At 31.7% G+C, this 21635-nt stretch overlaps 1 protein-coding gene across 2 annotated transcripts in view; it reads left to right on the forward strand.

Annotated features, from left to right (window-relative positions):
* Positions 1 to 21635, forward strand: part of LOC127702136 (tRNA-dihydrouridine(20) synthase [NAD(P)+]-like) — a 28343-nt gene that overhangs the window by 3945 nt on the left and 2763 nt on the right. For both annotated transcript variants that reach the window (XM_052206232.1, XM_052206233.1), the window contains exons 3-14: positions 4245 to 4290; positions 4962 to 5053; positions 5588 to 5631; positions 6784 to 6844; positions 7439 to 7486; positions 9762 to 9827; positions 12194 to 12351; positions 14613 to 14778; positions 17767 to 17888; positions 18592 to 18741; positions 20345 to 20432; positions 21069 to 21142. In XM_052206232.1, the coding sequence (XP_052062192.1) occupies positions 4245 to 4290; positions 4962 to 5053; positions 5588 to 5631; positions 6784 to 6844; positions 7439 to 7486; positions 9762 to 9827; positions 12194 to 12351; positions 14613 to 14778; positions 17767 to 17888; positions 18592 to 18741; positions 20345 to 20432; positions 21069 to 21142 (1115 nt within the window). The remainder of the gene's footprint in view (positions 1 to 4244; positions 4291 to 4961; positions 5054 to 5587; positions 5632 to 6783; positions 6845 to 7438; positions 7487 to 9761; positions 9828 to 12193; positions 12352 to 14612; positions 14779 to 17766; positions 17889 to 18591; positions 18742 to 20344; positions 20433 to 21068; positions 21143 to 21635) is intronic.

Below are 21635 nucleotides of genomic sequence, written 5' to 3' on the forward strand. Positions count from 1 at the left end.
TTAAAGACAATAACTTGTGTTCAAGTGTATGGATCTCTCTGAAATTGTACTGCAAGGTACCATACCACAAAGGGAAGGCTAGGATTGAGTTTGGGGTGATGAATCATAAGGGGGTTCAAAAAATTTGGGGGGGGGGTTTCTTTTTTTTTCTTTTTTTCCTTTTTTTTTTCTTTTAAAATTTTCCATTTTAAGTTGGTTATTTCTGATTTATATTTAAAAGCAAATAATAATGATATGGTAGGAGATACACACCAAACAGGATGTGTAAATTTTTATATAATAAGTATTGTGTAATAGCAAGAAATTTTCAATTGCACAGTATTGCACAATAGCAAGAAATCTTCAATTGCACAGTATTGCGCAATAGCAAGAAATCTTCAATTGCACAGTATTGCGCAATAGCAAGAAATATCCAATAGCACAATATTGCGCAATAGCAAGAAATCTTCAATTGCACAGTATTGCGCAATAGCAAGAAATATTCAATTGCACAGTATTGTGCAAAAGAAGATACTTCTTATAAATTGCTTATTTCTTGATCAATTTCAATGGGGTTTTATTCTTGAATTCTTGGGGTTCTTTAATATGCTGAATATAACCGTGTATTAAGTTTTTGGATTTTGGGCCCCGTTTTTAAATTGGTCCACATTGAGGTCAAAAGGGTCCAAAATTTAATTTTGTTTGATTTCATCAAAAATTGAATTATTGGGGTTCTTTAATATGCCTAATCTAACCGTGTATTTAGATTCTTAATTTTTGGTTCCGTTTTCAAATTGGTCTACATTAAGGTCCAAAGGGTCCAAAATTAAACTTTGTTTGATTTTAACAAAAATTGAATTTTTAGTGTTCTTTGATATGCTGAATCTAAACATGTATTTAGATTTTTGATTATGGGCCCAGTTTTCAAGTTGGTCCAAATCGGGGTCCAAAATTAAACTTTGTTTGATTTCAACAAAAATTGAATATATGGGGTTCTTTGATATGCTGAATCTAACCATGTATTTAGATTTTTGGGCCCCGTTATCAACTTTGTCCACATTGAGGTCAAAAGGGTCCAAAATTAAACTTTGTTTGATTTCATCAAAAATTGAATTCTTGGGGTTCTTTGATATGCTGAATCTAACCATGTATTTAGATTTTGGATATTGGACCATAATAGGTGAATGTCCAATTTAAAATTTTTAAGTTCTTAGACCACATTCATTCTGTGTCAGAAACCTATGCTGTGTCAAATATTTAATCACAATCCAAATTCAGAGCTGTATCAAGCTTGAATGTTGTGTCCTTACTTGCCCCAACTGTTCAGGGTTCGACCTCTGCGGTCGTATCAAGCTGCGCCCTGCGGAGCATTTTATTAGGTCATTGTAGGTGGGTAGCTATAGGTAGGCAACATCAAACAATTTAAATTGTATTTTTGGCCTTACTTTTAAATTGTGTCAACAAATTTTGTGAAATTGTTGTATATTACAGGTACATGTGCATGGAACTCGACTAATATTGATTGAGAATCTTTTATATCATGTTTATAGGTTACTGGTAGGTAATAATGTCTGGACACTTTAATGCAGTTATTTCTTTTATGATTATCATTAAGGGCATCTGATACAGTTTCACGTTATATTGTCATTTTTATAATTTTAAAATATTTTGTAGGCCTGGGCCAGCTATAAAGAAATCACCAAATTAAACATAGGCTACTGTGCTTGTTTTCGAGAAAATTGAGGCTGGAAATTGGGGATTTTGAAATTTTGGTAAAAAAAATTAAGCAAAGTTATAAAATTTTTGGAGTAGATATTCTTCGTCATAAATTAATACCGGTAATGTTGGATTCAATCTGAAGTGTGATAAGTGAAAATAAGGAAAAAATGAATCCATACAAGAATGACTAGTTAATTATTCAAACCATGCTTAAAATTACGGATAAGATGCTCCAAGTGGGATATTTTTTTAATCTTAAAATGTGGAAATCGAGAGGTTCTTATAATGTCATTTTCCTCAATTTTCTACCTTTACTGTCTTTTCTCATGCTTTCTCTAAATAGAAAATAAAAGATATATGTCTACGTGCTTGTTTCGAAGAAAAATCATGATTACCGGTAATCCTAAAATTTACATCCCCCTTTGGTAACCTCAACGTTAGTGTGAAAATGCACGACGTTGCTGGGTAACAATTTCAACATCTCCAGCCAATTATCCCTGCAAGAATATCGGCGACATTTTTCATGTGTATATATATATTGCATATAAAGAGCTACCTTAAAATAGTAATATTGTTTTTGGAAATAAAAACATTTGTATCATAAATACCTCTCTCTTTTTATTCTGTTCATCTTCCAAGTGAGAAACATCTCAGGTATAATTATTGCGGACTGTTGAATTTCTTTACGGCTTAATTAAAAGACTCACAGCAACTTAGAGCTAGACATGTCAATACTGTGTGCACACTCGTGTATTGTTTAAGACCATATGTTGACCTCTAGAGTAGATGTGTTTTGTTTTAGTTGGTGGGCTGCTGTTTCAATGACTTCTTTTTATTCACATTTTGATCTTTTTTAAGGATTTCTAATTTTTTCATAAAATCAAACTGTTATTCGGGCGAATGATTACAGTTGAAGAAAACTTTACAATAATTTTGAAATTTTTCATAATTTTTTATCTAGCAAAAATGATTGATTGTATATCTGGAAGACAGGACTTGTTACCTTTACTTCCCCCATAACTTTGGTTTTTGTGTCCTTTTTATTCATCTCCCAAATTTAAAGCAAATTACTTGAGGCATTTATAATCTGGTTACTTAATTTTCAGAAATACCACATAATATTGTAGAAACCTCCAAGTATAGCTGTGATGATTTTTGTACAGATTTAAAGACCTTTTAAAAACTATCAGTGTGTAATAAATTTATGAAAAACTAACCCTAGGCTACCTCTTTTGGTTTTGTACTATTATATTGGCATGCTTTCTCCTCGTAATAACCAGTATTTCATGGGGGTAGGGTAAAAGTTTCGGTTAAAATCAGAATACTTTCCTTGTAGTGTAATTTTGTTAGTAAATAACTATATATATTTTTAAAAGTTGAATCATTGTTAATAATGGTGGCATGCCATTAATACTGCGTCCTCTCATATTTGACATAAATAAATGGAATACAATGTTTCTTGAGGAAATTTACTTCTTTTGATGTTTTTTATACAATGGATTATAATAATTAAAACTTGATTTTTTGCACTATCTGAACTTTCGATATGAGATTTTAAAGATCATTGACACAAATTGATATTGACTTTGCTTGTAACTAAAATGCGTTTTTAAACAATTTTTTCGTGTGCTGTCAGACAAACTGTCTATCAGAAAATCAGATCCAAATCAAGATTTGATCAGGGATGAATGATGATAAAAATGATAATTGGCAAACATTATGTTAGAACCAAATGGGTCAGTCGTCTTAAGATTCCTCCATGTATGATATTGAATTGACTTAATTTTTGATGACCTCACAGAAGCTTCAAGACAAGGAACAGCAGAAACAGTAGTATATGTGTTTAATTTCTTATGATTTTATTAGACTTTTGTCTCATGTATTATAACTATACATACCCAAAATGTTAGAATTCAATGCACTAATCTTAAGGGCGTAGAAGTTGGCGTGTGTGAGAAACATAAATTGGAGCATCGTTTATACTCAATATTGTTCCAGAGTTTTTTTATTACTGAAAATTACATGCATGATGTCCTGCAGTAAGTGACATTTTGGGGAAAATTTAACGCTTAACGTCGCACCAAGAGTTAACTCCCTTGAAACTGTATCGGATGCCCTTAAATCTCATAAACATAATTGAAAAAAATTGACATTTTACATATAGTTTTTGGTAAGATTGAATATGAGCAATAGCCATACACAAAATATATTTCACCCACTTCAACATTTTTTGGAAGACATCTTACATCAAAATACATTTTTGAGGTAATGATATGGATGTTGCTTTGTATTTGGGATTGGGTCAGTTTTTGCATTTTTTCTCTCACGTTTCCTAAATGGAAGAGTTTTAGAGGCCTAAAACGTACAATATAAGACAACATTCAAATGTATTGTTGATATTCTGACAAACTAATGTCTTGTGAACATCTGAAGGGTGTTATATGATGGAAATATATATTACTATGCAATAATGTCAAAACTACAAGATATTATCACTGCAACTGTAAAAATGATTTATCATGAAATATACACTCTTTCATTTTTAGGAAATAATTGATTTTAAAATACTCAGCTCAACAAGAGTAGAGAATGGTAAGTAAATGACTAAGTTTTTGTAGACTCTAATCCTCTCAGCAAGACAAAAGATGGAAGATGAAAGTATTGAATTTTGATATTTTAATTCTTTTAAGGGTTAAATAAGACCTAATCGAGATACCTCTTGCAAGTCAACAAATAGTTTTGAAAGCATTTTGGAGATAAAACATCTTATTGACACACACTAAAACTTTTAATGCAGAAAGGAATCTAGTTGCAACACAGTAGTTAAGTTTTGAAAAAATGTTCAATTAAAGAAAAAAAAAACAGATAGGTTCATGAGCTAATTTTTGAGATAAAAATATAAGAACTAACTAGAACAAAGGGTCACTGGTAGATCCTTGGCTTTTTCATGGGAAATATATTTAGGGAAATGATTGTTAAACTGTTTAAAAATTATAAGAAAAAAGAAACATATCAAAATGTTTTACCAGAAGTGTATTTGAGTTGGTAGTTTTTAACAAAGTATTGAGAAACTTAGAAATTGCTGGGCATTTTTCTTTTTTATGCATAGCTTATAAAAAATGGGAGGGGTTACAAAATAATAAGGAAAAATTGAAAACTTGAAAGTCGAACATTCTTAAGTAGCCCTTGCAACAATCAAAATAGATCTGGCCAGTGAAAAGAAGCTTACACTAAAGATGTATTTACATTAATGACTATTACAGATATACTTGGGACTGTTGACTATGTTATGTCAGATGGTAACGTGGTATTTAGAACCTGTGCACAGGAAAAAGGAAAACTCTTCTTTCAATTGGTATGTTTTGTCATTTGTTATTGTAGTAGTAATGATAAGTAATCCGTTGCTAGTTATTAGTATCATGTGCAATTTTTGCAGATTTATTAAAAATTTACAATAATTACAATGACTAATGAGCAGGTGGTCTGGGCTCCCAGAAGCTGATACAAAAATGGTGTGCAAAATACAGATTCCAGCAGACCTTCTGTTGTCATGGTCAAGTGGAGATAAGTCTTCACCCTACACACAACACTGAAGCTTCTCTCAGCTGTTGCTGTGGTAACTGGCATACATAGCAAGATAAGCATACCTTGCATGCAAGTTACGATACAGGTCATATTACGTAGCTTTGAGTGTTTCAGCGAGAGTTGACATGTTATTTGCTTCTGATATGCCGTTCCACTTTGCTTTGCATCTGAGCACATTAATTCTGAATTCATCAATACTTGATTAGTCAAATTGGTCTTAAATGTTTCGAAGACTATATTTAGTATGCAGTTGAAACATAACATGTTAAATCAATTACAATGTCTTAATATTTGTTTCTTATAGGGAACCAGTGATGCAGAGAGGGCAGTAGCTGCTGCATTGAAAGTGTGAGAATTTTATTTTTAGTGAATGAGTTGCCTGTATATTCTTAAAGACCCAGTGTTTATTAAATTTCTTGAGGAAATACAAAATTGACCATATGGTGTCATATTATTCACAGTTTATTTCGGAAGTTCATGTGTTAAACTCTTATTGTAAGGTACAACTTTCTTTTTTGGCCTCCAACAATATTCAATAGTTTCATAGGGGAGTTAGTTCATTATCATTTGACAGAATATACTTCTGCAACATGTCTAGACTGTTTTTGATGTTATTCTGCAAATTTACTGTCTGAAGGAAAGAAAATTTAGTCTGGGAAATATGAGATTGCCAAGAAATGTTTTTTAACTGGGGTGGCTGAACTTTATTATAAAGTCACACACAAGGCAAGGAAATAAGAGGTTTGAAAAGTCTTAGACATAAAGAAATACTTATACTAAAAGAGTTCTATGAAAATTAAGGGATGAAATTGCTACTTCCATTTAGAGGACTGAGTAAACTAAAAGTTCATTAAAATTCATGATTTTGGCAATTATTTACCAAAAATACCTTTCATAGAATAATGCAGCAAGGACTATTTTCTTTCTACATGTTCAAGGGGTTTAAAATTATTCTCCCAGGACCACTATCTGTGTTGATCGCCAAAAATTATACTTTTCAGCATCATACTGGCATCAGGGTCAATGAAAAAAGTAAAATAACAAAAATAACGAACTCCAAGGAAAATTCAAAACGGAAAGTCCTTTATAAAATGGCAAAATCAAAAGCTCAAACATAATGGTTTACTTTTATAAATTTTGACTTGGATGGAGAGTTGTCTCATTGGCACTCATACCACATCTTCTTATATCTATATCAAAGTATGGAAAACAACTGTCATATTCCTGCCTTGGTGCAGGCATTTCAAAGATTAACTGGGGTTCCTACTTTAGAGGCTGGTTCAGGACAGTGTTAATGGTTATGATAAGACCTCTGTTCCAATTGTTCATTCATCCATTCAGATTCAAATTTTAAGCACTAACTTTAAGAAATGAATTACAAAATAAAAAGTACTTGTAGCAGTTACTGTTTCTTATAATAAGTCTATAGTCTTTAGTTTGCCAAAACAAATTGAACAGTAATTTTTAGTTTCTTATTAATTTATTTTTTATATATAACAGACAGGAAGATGTTGCTGGCATTGATGTTAATATGGGATGTCCTAAAGAATTCTCTATTAAGGTATTGATATACTAAGTGTACTAGTAATTGTGTGTCTGAACTGTAACATTTTCAGCCAGCCTACACTGGTGGACTGCACTGAGGGCAGCAGTCACATCCCCATTTAGGAATGAGGAATTTTCCACCTTTATACTTGGCAGTGGCAATAAATATATGAGGAAAATATTTCTTATGATTAACATGCCAACTTATCCGAATTTTGGGGTATAGGTTATCAAGAAACCTAATCATAATATGTAATGTTGATGACTAAAAGCTATTTTTCATAAAAAAAATAATTTTAATAAAAGAACAGCTTTCCAATGTTCCGCACATATTTTATCTGTCCTGGGGCAATATTCTTAAAAAAAATATTTTGGGGTTTCTTTTAAACTTTTTTTGATAATATCCTACAAGAAATGTAGGCATGATATTGACTGAAGCCAATATTCACTTCCTTTTTTTTTTCTGTCTATAATAAAATTTAATAATTAGTATTTATAAATTGTAATTAATTTGATACAGATCATATTGGAGAAATATTTAGAACTCTACTAGTCTCTAGCTTATTCCAGTTTCCAATTCAGGTATTTTAATTTTCCACTGTAATTTCAGGGTGGAATGGGTGCAGCATTATTGAAAAAGCCAGAGAAAGTAAAACAGGTACTTATACATGTTATCATTTAGAAGAACTTCCGTGTGCAATTATGAATCTGTTACTTATCTAATGTGTAATTGGAACTTTATACAAGCAAAAAAACTTCATACCATGGGATTCCCTCACAGGATTTTGAATTTTGAATGAAAGAATTAAACAGAAACAAATAAAGATCACCGTCAATACAAATTGTAAATACATGTTGACAATAGCAGAAAAAGATAAACATTTGGTAGTTGAACTATTAATCACTCAACTCCCCAAGCAGTACACCAGTTAATACAGTAATAGAAAGACCATAGAAATCAAACATGGAAAATAAAATTTAATTCAAGGGCTGTTCCAAAATTTATTGGTTGGGGGGGGGGGGGGTTGAAGGCACTTATTTATTAAATGTGGATGGTTGCATTTTCCTTGCAATTTAAAGAATTATAAGTAAAATGAAAATTTTTATTTTATTGGTGGTCAAGGTCTTAAAAAAATGATCTCATGCCCCCCATGTGTTTTTATTCTGGAACAAACCTAAAGATATTCATTTTTAAGACAACTTCTACACTATCACTGCTACATGAAAAGCAATATAATTCAATATCCTTTCAAAAAAAAGTTTGCAGTAGATTAAGTTATAAGTACTTTAACTGTTGAAAATTATATCATGCCATTTCTTACACACTTATCTTCTAAATACATTTCATAAACATTGGTAAAATCTGGTGCAATGCCCATAATAAACATGTTTACAAAATCTGGGAAAGTACTTCAAAATAGCCATTTAGTCAAAGTTTTGAAGTGTTTATTAGTGAATAAATATGTTTGCAAAGTCTTGATACACCAGAATATAAAAAAAAAGCAAAAAAAAAAGCATGTTATGTTTCAAAGTGTTAATTTTGTAATAACTATTTATCACACAAACGTACCGGATGTGAAAAAAACAAAATGTTTATAAATTAGGTTATTTACCTCAATAGATAGATCAAAAGGTTCACTAATTAACCTTTTTACATTGTTATGAATGATATTACAAAAAAAATACCATGAAGTATAGATCAAAAGGTACACTAATTAACCTTTTTACATTGTTATGAATGATATTACAAAAAAAAATACCGGGGGGCCTCGGTGGCCAAGTGGTCTAAGTAGTTACTACTAAAATCACTAGCCAGTCAACACTGAGGTTGTGAGTTCAAACCCCGCTCGTGCGGGTGCACTAGACTCCAATCTTAATTGACTAGGATTGTCAGTTTTCCTATCGAAGGTCGGTGGTTTTCTCCGGGCACTCTGGCTTCCTCCACCAATAAAAACTGGCCGCCACGAAATAGCCCAAAAGCGGTGCTTAAAAGTTGCATTAAAACACCAAAAATCAAATAAAAAAAAATACCATGAAGTATTGGGTGTGAAGTAGCATTTATTTTTGTTAGCTGACCTGGCCCAAAGTCCAAGTGAGCTGTTCTCATCACTTGGTGTCTGTTATCTGTCTTCTTCCTGTGTCGTTGTTGTCCATTAACTTTTACAAAAACCTGCTACTCTGAAACTACTGCAAATTTAACCAAACTTAGCCACAATCATCATTGGGGAATCTAGTTTAAAAATGGGTCTGATGCCTCCCTGCCAACCAACATGGCTGACATGGCTTAAAATAGAACATAGGGATAAAAAGCAAGTTTTGTCTATAATCTTAAAAACCACTATACATAGAGAAAATCTGTCATGAACAGTTATGTTAAGATCTACCTACTGTCCATTTACATCAAAAGTGGCAGACATTTTCTTACAGGAGTTATTGCCCATAAATAACAGAATTTTATCAATTTTTTTATTTTTGAGCGTTGTTTTGTAAAATATAATAGAAAGAGAGAAACTTTTAATAGCAAACACAATCAGCAAGGCCAATATCATCAATTAACTCCTTTAATTTTGACCAAAATCTTCTACTCTGAAACTACTGGGCCAAATTTAACCAAATTCAGCCACAATCATCATTGGGGTATCTAGCTTAAAATTAGGCTCATGGCTATGGTTCAGGTTTACTTTTACTGATATTTCAGTATGAACTAACTAACCTCCCTTTTTACACTTTATTACCGAGGACCAAAGCGCTCATTAAGAAATGTTAAAGGGAGATCATTTATCATAGTTCAGTTGACCTAATTTAGTCTGGTTGAACTATATAACCTCCAGATGCAGATGAACAGTATTTTCTATAGGCAGTGTAATTTATTCGGAATTAAAGCGTATCTTTTTCAATAAGCTGAATTTAATAACAATTTTTTAATTTTTTAGATATTATCAAGTCTTGTGAAAGCAGTTTCTATCCCAGTCACATGTAAAATTAGATGTCTTCCTACCGTAAGTATGATGTGTTTTCAAAAAAAGAATATTGAAAAATGAAGAGATATCTGTATTGTATTTTATGCTTGGCGTACATTAAACCAGTTTTAATGTCGCAAATTGAGTTCACCTATAGAACATATCTGTCAACTGACCCCTATTCTGCTGGTTACACCTGTGAATTTCCCCTTTCACACATGATTTTTAAAATACCCGCCGGGTATTCAAATAACCTGGGATTTCAGAAAATGACCCGTTTTCACCCGTATTTCTGACTGGTATTGTTCCGGTATTTAGAAGTCAAATATATGTTCGGTTTTATCTGCGTTTTTCCTTTGAAAAGGTAAACAATTAAAAAGTCAAAACTTAGGATTTGCTTATTTTCGTGCTGATGACCTGATGACAGCTATCAAAACATTACATTTTATTTAAAAGTAACAATTCGAGAATTGTCTCTTTATTGTACCCAAGAAAGTTGATGCCAGTCAAGCTTGACATACAATTCTATGTCCTGATTAAAGATTTGCCGTTTGCAAATGTCAAGTATCCTATAAAAATCATTTTATAACAATTTGAACCTTTTAATACATTTCTGTTGGAGAAAATAATTTTGTTAAATGTAAAAGCTTTAAATCAAATCCATATGCTCTAGATATTGCACTGAAAGGAAACACACTAACATCTTTCTATTTATCTACCTCCTGTGTATAGGAGCACATAAGGTATAATTGATTTTTAATTACATGTATAGCTGGGGTTTATGACAATAAAAAGTAGTGTGAATAAAACAATAAGAGGGCATTGCTTTAGAAAGATATTTAATTAATATTAAATATTTATATAATTAACAAATACTAAAGTGAATATTTGTAGGAAACTCAGTGGTACATGTATATGTTATAGTATATAAAAAACTCTAAATACTAAAATTGAACTGAAAAAAGTTTGTACGCGTTTTGACCTGACATTTTCTTCTTCAATGTAGGTCTTCAATGCAGGTCATGACCTACATTTTCAGTTTCAGAGGTTGACAGGTATGATGGACTCATAGCAGAGCGAGGTAAACAGATATTTGCGACAGTAAAACCAAGTTTTACATAGGCCAAGCTTAAAATGCAATACGGTTATCGCCATTCTAATGCAAAATAATCAAAATGTGTTCCATTTTGTTATTATTTTGGCTAAAAATTGTCATTTATAAAAAAAATCCTCAAAAAAAACTTTGTTCTTGTCTTTTGCACATAAACATTGTGGCTTCATAGGTACACTTCCGGCGTCCAACATAAAAACAAGACATTTTTAACTTTGCTTCAAAATTAAATCAATTTGACAGAAAAGGAGGTGTCTATGTGAAAATTGGGACTACCCCTGTTTTATATCGACAACTAATAAAAATCACTGTTACAAATGAATTGCATTAGAATACCTTATCTCATGTCACAAAATAACATCATTATCTTAAATGTTATATAATCAAGTAAGAATATTGTCAGGTCAGTTTGTTCTAGTGAGATATTGCTCTATAAATGATGATACAAGTTACCTTGAGGAATGTCTTACATGCAGTTTGTTTTAGTGAGATATTGCCCTATAAATGATACAAGTTACCTAGAGGAATGTCTTACCTGCAGTTTGTCAGAAATGAATACCTAGGCAAAGTAGACATTTTACAAAAAAACTGAGCAACCTTGTTACCTAGGACAGCGCTTTTAGTTTTTCCTTTCTTTTAACAATCAGCAATTGTGAGAGATGTTTTTTTTGTTAAGTTTGCTTCCAATAAAAGAATACATTTTAATACTGGCATATTGTAATTTCCTAGGGAATATTTGACTGTTAGTTGTATTCTCATCAGAATCAATTTAACAAGCAGAATAACTTCTTTTCAATTAAATGTAGAAAATATACAACTTGTTACAGAACAATGATATTTTACCATGTGGTATTTGCATTTGTAGAAACATGTATGGTTTGGTCACTCATATATTTTCCATATTTTAATTATACACGAAGCCATTGTGAAACAAAGAGAAATATATACAAGAAGCCATTGTGAAACAAAGAGAAATATATACAAGAAGCCATTGTGAAACAAAGAGAAATAAATCCAGGAAGCTGTCCAATGTAATAGCCATGCAAATACCATGAAATAAAACTGCACCATTGAACACAAGAAATGGGCAGGCACTACACTTAATTATTCATGTAGAAAAGGCACTATATTGTTCAGGGATTTATACATACCTAACATTAAAAAAAAAAATTAATTTGGCCATGATCAACTTTGTTCACTCAGTATTACAGTCGTGGTTAATACAATCTGTGGTGGTGGAATGTAAATAAAAATGTTTAAAAAAGTCAATATCATATTACATTTTGATTAACAGTTAGAAGAGACTATTGAGTTAGCCAGGATAATAGAGAAGACAGGTGTGTCGGCCTTGACAGTTCATGGTAGAACTAAGGAAGAAAGACCTAGACATGCTAATAGGAATGATTTTATCAGAAAGATAGCAGAAAGTTTGTCTATCCCTGTTATTGCCAAGTAAGGTTCAGTGTCCTGTTAAAAAAAAAAGAACAAAAACCAATTTACCAGTGTACATATAATAACAGATAACTTTATTTACTCAATCAAGGAGCCCATTGAAGGGCAGATTGATTATAATGCAAATATTCATCATAATAAACAAACTACCGGTAAACAATAAACTAATAAAGCAATAATGATTCTTATACTTGCTTTCTATAAAACTCAAAAATAACCAAAACCTTTTATTATAAGCCCGTCTTTAAAGTCAGGATCTTTTATGGTATATCATTGTCCGTCTGTCGTCCACACTTTGGACAATAACTAAAAAATTCTTTCACCAATTTCCATGAAACTTTGTTGAATTCTTTATATCTATTGAGGTAAGCTCCCTTGTAATTTTTATAAATTTTAGATTTTATCTTTCTGAGTTATGTGATTTTATTCATAAAAGAATGGGGGATATTCAAGTATTCTAACTACAACTCAAAAATGCTTTGACCAATTTTCATGACACTTTATTGAATTGTTTATATATATTAAAAATAAGTTCCCTCTTGATTTTTTTAAATTTCTGATTTTTAAACGACCATTTTTGCAGTCGTATTTTGGTATGACGTTGGCCTTGTCGTCGTCCGAAGACACATTGGTTTTCGCACAATAACTTTAGTTTAAGCGAACAGATCTCTATGAAATTTTACCATAAGGTTCATTACCACAAAAGGAAGGTTGTGATTGATTTTGGGGGTTATTGTACTAACAGTTAAGGAATAAGGGCCAAAAATAAGCATTTTTGTAACTCTCCAGACAATAACTTGTGTTTAAGTGTATGGATCTGTCTGAAATTATACCACAAGCTTCCATACCACAAAGGGATGGTTAGGATTGGCTTTGGGGGGTTATGGCTCAAACCGTTTAGGAATTAGGGGCAAAAAAGGGGAAAAACAAGGGTTTCCTGGTTAATGGACAATGTAAAAGATTTTTTTTTTTGGGGGGGGGGGGGGGGGGGGTCAATACGCAACAGCATAGTGTATTTCACAAAAGCAAAAAAAAGGGGTGTAAATTTTATTTTTTTTTGTTGGGGGGGGGGTTCAATTCGCAACAGCATAGTGTATTACACAAAAGCAAAAAATTGAATATAAATTTCAGTTATTCGTAGTCAGAAACCTATTATGTGTCGAATATTTAATTACAATCCAAATTCAGACCTGTATCAAGTGTGAATATTGTGTCCATTTTCGCCCCAACTGTTCAGGGTTGGACCTCTGCAGTTGTATCCAGCTGCGCTCAGCGAAGCATTTTATTAATATTTGGGATATTTGGACTTTACTCATTAAAAAAGGGGAGGGTCCAGGTTTCGGACAATTAATCCAAATGGCTTTAAGTAGTTTTCATGAAACTTGGGTGACTTGTTTATATCTATTGAAATAGGGTCCCTACATTGCAGAGTTAAAGCAAGCTAAAAGAGAGACAGGCGTATCATGCGCGTATGGCGCAGCTCTATATTTTAACAAGTTTTATCAAAAGTTACCATTATTGCAGCTTTGTCCCATTCCTTCTTTTATAAGAGTTAGATTTGTTTGAAAATAATGTTGAAATTATCATTATACCCCATGCCACAGAGCCACACACAGAGCCGATCAGTCATTTTAGTTTTTAGATGATAAAACAAATACTTTATATTGGGTCGCAACCTTACTTAGATATATGGTCATATAATAGAAGCTTCCTCCCTATTAATTTTGAGATTTCCAAGATCAGGTTCAAAAGTTACTAGATAGACCGAAATAAATGCACAAAGGATTTTTCTGATAATAACTCCAGAACCTTACATGGGAATGGAAACAGACTGGCATATATGGTCACACATAATGAAAGGCAGATCCCTATTGATTCCGAGATCAATATGTCATGGTCATAGTTACTTAAATAAACCTAAATGAATGCAGAACAGTGATTACCTGCTGATAATTATAGCTTTTTTTCATGGGATTGGAACAAAACATGGATTTATGGTCTCATATAAGGGAAAGGAGAGCCATATTGATTTTTAGCTCAAGGTGTCCAGGGTTAAAATCACAATTATAATACAACAAATGGACTGAAATTTGTGAAAAAATGGAATATTACCATACAGGGACATAAAGATTCTTGTGACACTTTATGGAATATATATAATTATGTACAAGCATTTCCATTTATATTCTTATAAAGATTCTTGTGACACTTTATGGAATATATATAATTATGTACAAGCATTTCCATTTATATTCTTATAGTGGCGGTTCAAAAGAGTTGAAAGATTGTTCTGACATACAGAAGTTTGCAAAGGACACGGGATGCACCTCAGTGATGGTTGCTAGGGCAGCAGAAAGGAATCCTTCTATTTTTAGAAAGGAGGGGATAATACCATTACTAGATATTGTTAGAGAATATGTGAAAATGGTAGGTTCTTTTTACAAAATAATGCTATTGTCAAATATGATGAAATACTAGAAGTTTCCTCTTTTTAGTTAACTTGGCCCACAGGGCTATGTGAGCTTTTCTCATCAATTGGCATCTGTGCCGTCAGCATCTATTAATTTAAGGAAAATTCTCTCCTCTGAAACTACCCGGTTAATTGCAACCAAACTTACCACAATCATCCTTGGGGTATTTAGTTTTAAATATGATATCACCTTCCTACTTTCATGGCTGCCAATGCTAAAAATAGAATATGGGGTAAAATGAAGGTATTGTCCATTACCTATAAAACAATTATTGAAAGGGAAAATCTAACATTGGCAGAAATGTTCAGAATAAGGGCTATTCTATTAAAATGTATGTGGGAGGGTAGGAAGGGACTTTCAAAATATCCCTACAACCAAGAACCATTTTTTAGATAATTTTGCAGAATGGTAATAGACGCATACTGAAAAAAGACCCATGACCCACATTCAATAATTAAACTTCCCTTCATACCCTCCCACAGACATTTTAATGGAATAGCCCTAACAAGATCTATATAGCTACCTACCATTCATTTTGACAAAAGGAGTTATTGCCCTTAATTGATGATTATTACAAATTTTTACCAATGTTGGCTGTTATCTTTAAAACTATGATAAATAAAGTGTGGCTCTAAAAGGACCAGTTCTTCAAATAAGTTGAGAAGTCAAAATTGTCAGTTGACTCTTCATATGAGTTATTGCCCTTGAAACACTAATTTACCCATTTTTGCATTTTCTGTTGAACGATAGTAGATAGAGAGAAACTGTTATTGCGAACCCAATGAAAGTTTTCCACAGTGCCATCTCTATCTTGACCAGGTATTTAAACTTTTGCAAGTGCACCTGTCCTATTGAATAAATACAATAGCTATTGTTCTCTGTGTAGTTTATTCTCTGGGACCTTTAAATTTCTTCTAAGAGAAATCTATCATTCATTGATTAAATTACCTCAGTAAAAAAAAATTCTTATATATAGACAAAAATACTTTTTTTATACTCATTAATTGCGTGTGATGATGTATTTATTCAATATTAATAATATATTTTCATTCAGTTTAGTACAAACATTGATTCAATCATAAAAAGTTAATTTCTAACAAAAGTTTTATCAATGTTCCTATTGAAATTTGATTTTTTTTTTGTTCAGTTATAGAATACATTTAAGAAGATCTTAATTTGAAACATCATTATTTTCAAGTTCTTATTCATGTCAAACAATCTTTTTTTTAAAAGGAACAATGTTGAAAGTTTTGTCAGAAATCAACTTTTTTTGATTGAATCAATGTTTATATTAAACTGAATGAAAATATATTATTAATATTGAATAACTACATCATCACACGCAGTTAATGAGTATAAAAAAAGTATTTTTGTCTACATATAAGATCATTTTTTTACTGAGGTAATTTAATCAATGAATGATAGATTTCTCTTAGAAGAAATTTAAAGGTCCCAGAGAATAAACTACACAGAGAACAATAGCTATTGTATTTATTCAATAGGACAGGTGAACTTGCAAAAGTTTAAATACCTGGTCAAGATAGAGATGGCACTGTGGAAAACTTTCATTGGGTTCGCAATAACATAGGAAATGATCAGCAGGACAGTTTTTTTAACAAAATAGTCAACATAGCTGAAATGATAAATGATAAATTTAACTCCTTATAGGAAGAAGTATTTTTTTACAGATTTCAGATTTCTGTTTTTTTGGTGAAACTATAGTAGATACAGAGAAACTGTGAACAACAAAAATTATAAGCAGGACAAGATCTGCAAATAAGTCAACATGGGCAAAATCATTAGATGATACCTTGTGAAATTTAAGGAAATGAGCTGACACTTTAATTGTCAAAACAATGGAAATTATGAATTTTCAAAACTCCCTCCATTTAAATACATTGTCATGAAACATTTTTACATTAAAATTTATCATAAACTACAATTTATTTAGATAAAACAATAAATTTACTGGCCTAAATAGAAATCAAGGGTCTAAATACTTACACTAAAAGCTAAAGTATTAAAAACGGTAATTCTGTGCAGGTTGTTACAGTAGACAAAATAAAACCGGTCAACTTTGACATCCCAGATTATATCTATTATATTGAGTATTAGAAAGAAATCAACAATATTGGGTCTGTCTTTATAGATTTCAAAAAAGTCCTCATTTTAAACAAAAGGAATGAATAGCCTTGTAACAGACCACCTACAAAACCCTCAAAGACTTTTTTAAAGGGTTATTTGTTCTCTAATGTGCAGTGTGTAGTACTCTCCCTTACATGAGGCATAGATTTAAAGTCCTAATTCATTCATAATAATACATTCCACACAGCAATATGGACACCCAATTTAATTACTAGTTATCAAAATTATCAATTACAGACATCAACTTTTTTTATGCCCCAGCTGTATCGGAGGGGGCATTAAGTTTTTGCCTTTTTGTCTGTATGTCCGTCTGTACGTCCCGGAATTGATTCATTCTCTAACTTCAGTTTGCCTCATCCAAATTTATCAAATAGTTGATTTCTTCATTTAACCATGTTAACTGTAATGTTTGCCTCAGATACATTCCATGTTTTCCTCTTTCTTAATATATGCTGATGACAAAGATTGAGTTCTAATTCTTTTGAATGTTTAAAAAGTTATTCTATCTAATTTTCTGTCTGACTTCTTGTAATGTCTGTACTGCAGTGACAGTCATCAATTTAACCCCAATGATAATGAAAATTGAAACATCTGTCAGCTGCCATTTTATTTTAGTCACAACTTTTTAAAATTGTTAAATGAAAGTTGTTGAAGCATCAGACATGTCAGATATTCTTAGATAATTTTTGGTGGAAAATAAAAAAAAGGGCTTCATTGCCTCATCTGAAATTTTGAAAACTGGCCTTGGAAGTTAATGATTTATTATATATGGGCTTATGAAATATGTTTTGTATTTAAGGCAATAGATTGGGACAACAATGCTATAAACACCAAATATTGTATATTACAAATGATGTATAAAGACATGGACATAAAAGAAGGTGATCAAAGTCTGACTGCAGTTACTATGGAGGAGTTCAGGTAGGTGTCAAATGCTTTCAGTAGTTACAAGTAAGGGAATGATGTACTAGAGCCAAACTTTTGCTGTTGTTAACACTTGGGAAATCATAGTTTACTGTGGAATAAATCAGATAACTGACAAAGGACTACTATGGAAAAAATCATCTAAAAGCCAAAGTCTTGTATTTACTATGGGAATATATAACTGACTAAAGTCTAGCTGTAGTTACTATGGAGAATGCAGTTAAGGGACCAAACTTTGTAGTTACCTTGAAGAAAATTAGGTAAGGGATCAAACTCTGACTGTAGTTACACTACATTGATGGAAGTAGGGGATAAAATGCTTGCTGTAGTTATCATTAGGAAAGAAATAGCTGAGGCTGTAATGAACCAATCTCTTCTTTAATTACTGTGAAGGAATCCAGGTACAGACCAAACTCTGTGGGAAATGACTGTGTTGGCGATCAGTGAGGGGGATACATTGTGCCTGAAATTACTCAAATTAACTAAAAACCAAAGTTATAAGAATAGCTTTTGCCAATATTCTGAATTTCACCATGTAAAATTTTGCAAAGATGATTTGAACATAAAAATAATAGATATTTATATAATGCAAAAAAAGTACATTCCCAATAAAAAAAAATAGGAAGATAACTTTTCATTTTTAAAATAAGTAAATTAACATGTCACATCATTAACATTTTGACTAACTTTTATTCTTCAGTGAAATATGGGGTCTTCAGGAATATTACCAACAACATAAACAATCTATGACAAAGTTATTAGCCATGAAATATGATAAAGAAACTGAGATTCATGTTGTTACTACAGATGATGGACACACAACTATAGAGATGCCCTTTAAATTTTACAAGTAAGTCATTTAGAATATCATACAGTGCGAATTCATTTATTTTCATGGGCACTAATTTTCTAGTCTGATTAAAATCAAACCTCTCACTTGCTATCGCTTATTGAGGGGCGGTAGGAGGGGATGTCATCCCGAATTCCCGAAAAATATAAAACATCCTTTCCCGGATCCCAAAAAAATTAATTATTAATTCCCGAGTCCCGATAGGTGTAAATCCCAAATTCCCATGAAAATAAAATTTTAATGTCCAATCCCGACGTCCTGAAAAAGGTCCTCCGGCCCTTTTTATTTATATGTCAGACATATCAGAAAATAGGAGCGCTGAGAGGTTTGATTTTAATCAGACTGCTAATTTTCTTGCATTCAGGAAAAATGAATTTTCATAGATATTTATAAAAATTCAACTGAGGGAAGAAATGTTAAATTAATTATTGGGTTGACTGACAGCGGCAAGGTTGGGAAACACATAGGGATGACTTCTGTTGTCTTGTGTTCTTCCATGACACACTTATGTTTATCTACAACAACTTTAAAACGACAGAACAGATATCAACCAAACTTGCACAGATTTTTTTTACAGAACATGAAGTTGTGCAGGTGCTATTTTAATTTTTGATCTGTGTTATTTTCGGTGTTTCCCATACAAAAAGCGGACTTGGTCTTTTCTGCTTATCAGTTTGTAATCTTCAATTCCTTAAAAACTGCTTGACAGAATTCAACCAAACTTGCAGAGATTCTTCTACAGGACATGAAGGTGTGCATCTGCTATTTTAATTTCGAGGTTTCCCTTACAAAAATTTTGAATTTACCATTTCTGCTCATATTATTTGCAGACGACACCGTCTTGCTTGGAAGACTTCAACAATTTGTTTCTTATTTCGTCAAGATTGTTTCCATAGGAAAGTGTTCAATTAAACTATGTTTTATGGTGCCAAATGTCCCATTTGTATGTTGCCTTTTAAGATACCATAAATTGAATCTTACAAGGCAGAACAAACATTTACCACCTCCTAAATATCAATACATTGCTTACAGATGACAGTTGCCACGTCTATTTACACAAAAACTCTAGTGCCATTGACACAAATTAACTTAAGGATGTACTTAGGTCAGGTTTAGGAATTTTTGTCAGATGTTGGAACTCCTTGGTTTTTTTCCTACGATACAGGGTAAAATATTTTGCCCCATAACACCCATTTTTCTTTTCATATAAGACTTCAATAGCTCTTTAACGGTCATTTACCAAAATTTAAGCATATTCTAGATTTCTTTTCTTTCGATTTGAAACCCAAATAATACCAATGCAAATATAAGGTAAAAGTCGGAGTCAGCCTTTCCCACCATTTAAAAAAAATTAAATTTCTCAAAAGGAGCTCCATAACCTATCAATATTTTTAGCTTATTTTTGTTCCTTAATAATGCTCTTCTGACCAATAGTATCAATTTTAAATTCTATTTTTTTTTAATTTCACCTAAGTACATCCTTAACTTTGCATTCTGTCCAATCTTTTCCTCTTATAAATTTCACAGAAGAACATTTTTTATTGTTTTTTCTTATTAATTATTATTTAGAAATTATAAAGAGTATTATTATATTTCATTACAGAAAAGAATTTCCTCCAAAGATTACCCCAAAACAAAGATTATATGAAGCAACAAAGAGAGCAGGGATTAACAAACTAGAATATGATGTGGTATTTTGAAAACTTCTGTTAAACAGTCATTATTACAACCTAAACATTGGTTAACAAAACATAATCACTATATTATATGATCTTAGACTTTTGATGCAATATTGTTTACTTTAAACATTTATGCTGATGTTAAGAAAATCCTAATAAAAATACTGACATTAAATTGCATTAGCTATACAACAAAATGACATTTAAATTTCAAACCTGAGGGGAAATTTTTTGTGTCAGTTTTTCAAAAGTCAAAATATCACTCATAATTTTGTGTGAAGCATAATAGTATTAGGGTTTATAGAATAATGTTAGCTTTTGATATGACAACCAACTATGAATGTCAGCTTATATTCTCTGATAGACAGGCATATAAGAATTCAATAAACACAACATATATTCTTATAGACAGGTATATAAGAACCCTATAAAAGACAGACTATATTCTTATAGACAGGTATAAAAGAACTGCATTCAGACAGCTTATGCCTCTGACAGCAGTTTAAAGTCAGTTTTCATTTATTCAAGAAATAAATCCTTATTGGCATCCAGCTTTCTTATCTTTAAATATCTAATAAGATGTGCATTTAAACCTTGATTTTACAAATTCTACAATTGTAAGCCTGACTTTTTATTTATATTATACAGACAGAAAGGAAAGAAGACAGATGTTATAACTGTATTCTGAATGTTGGTGGAACTGTTTATACAACTCCATTTTGGTAAGACAAATTTCTTAATATACAAAGTACTGTTGATTCATTTATTTACGTGGGTACCGATTTTCATGGATTGTGGAAAACTTGTATTTTCGTGAATATTTGATTTTGTGGTTTTGCCATGGTCTGCGTTCAAGCCTATAGAAAATTTGTTATTCGATGGAACATTTAAATATGTGATTCACCTGTACCCATGAAAATTTGTATCCCACAAATAATGAATCCACAGTTAAGATAATGGATAAAAATTAAAACTTAAAAAAGGTAAAAATCAATGAGACTCGGAACACAATGCTAAAACCAACATCTGTTTGAATATGCAATGTCCACCTTAAACTTCTAATATAAAACTAAGTAGATGTGGAATATGATTGCCAATGAGACAACTCTCCAGCAGAGACCAAATGAGGTAGAAGTTAGCACCTGTAGGTTACCGTACGGCCTTCAACAATGAGCAAAACCCATACTGCATAGCAAGCTATAAAAGGTCCCCAAC

Source organism: Mytilus californianus, unplaced genomic scaffold, assembly GCF_021869535.1.
Source record: "Mytilus californianus isolate M0D057914Y unplaced genomic scaffold, xbMytCali1.0.p SCAF_5, whole genome shotgun sequence".
NCBI classification, from domain to species: Eukaryota; Metazoa; Mollusca; class Bivalvia; order Mytilida; family Mytilidae; genus Mytilus; species Mytilus californianus.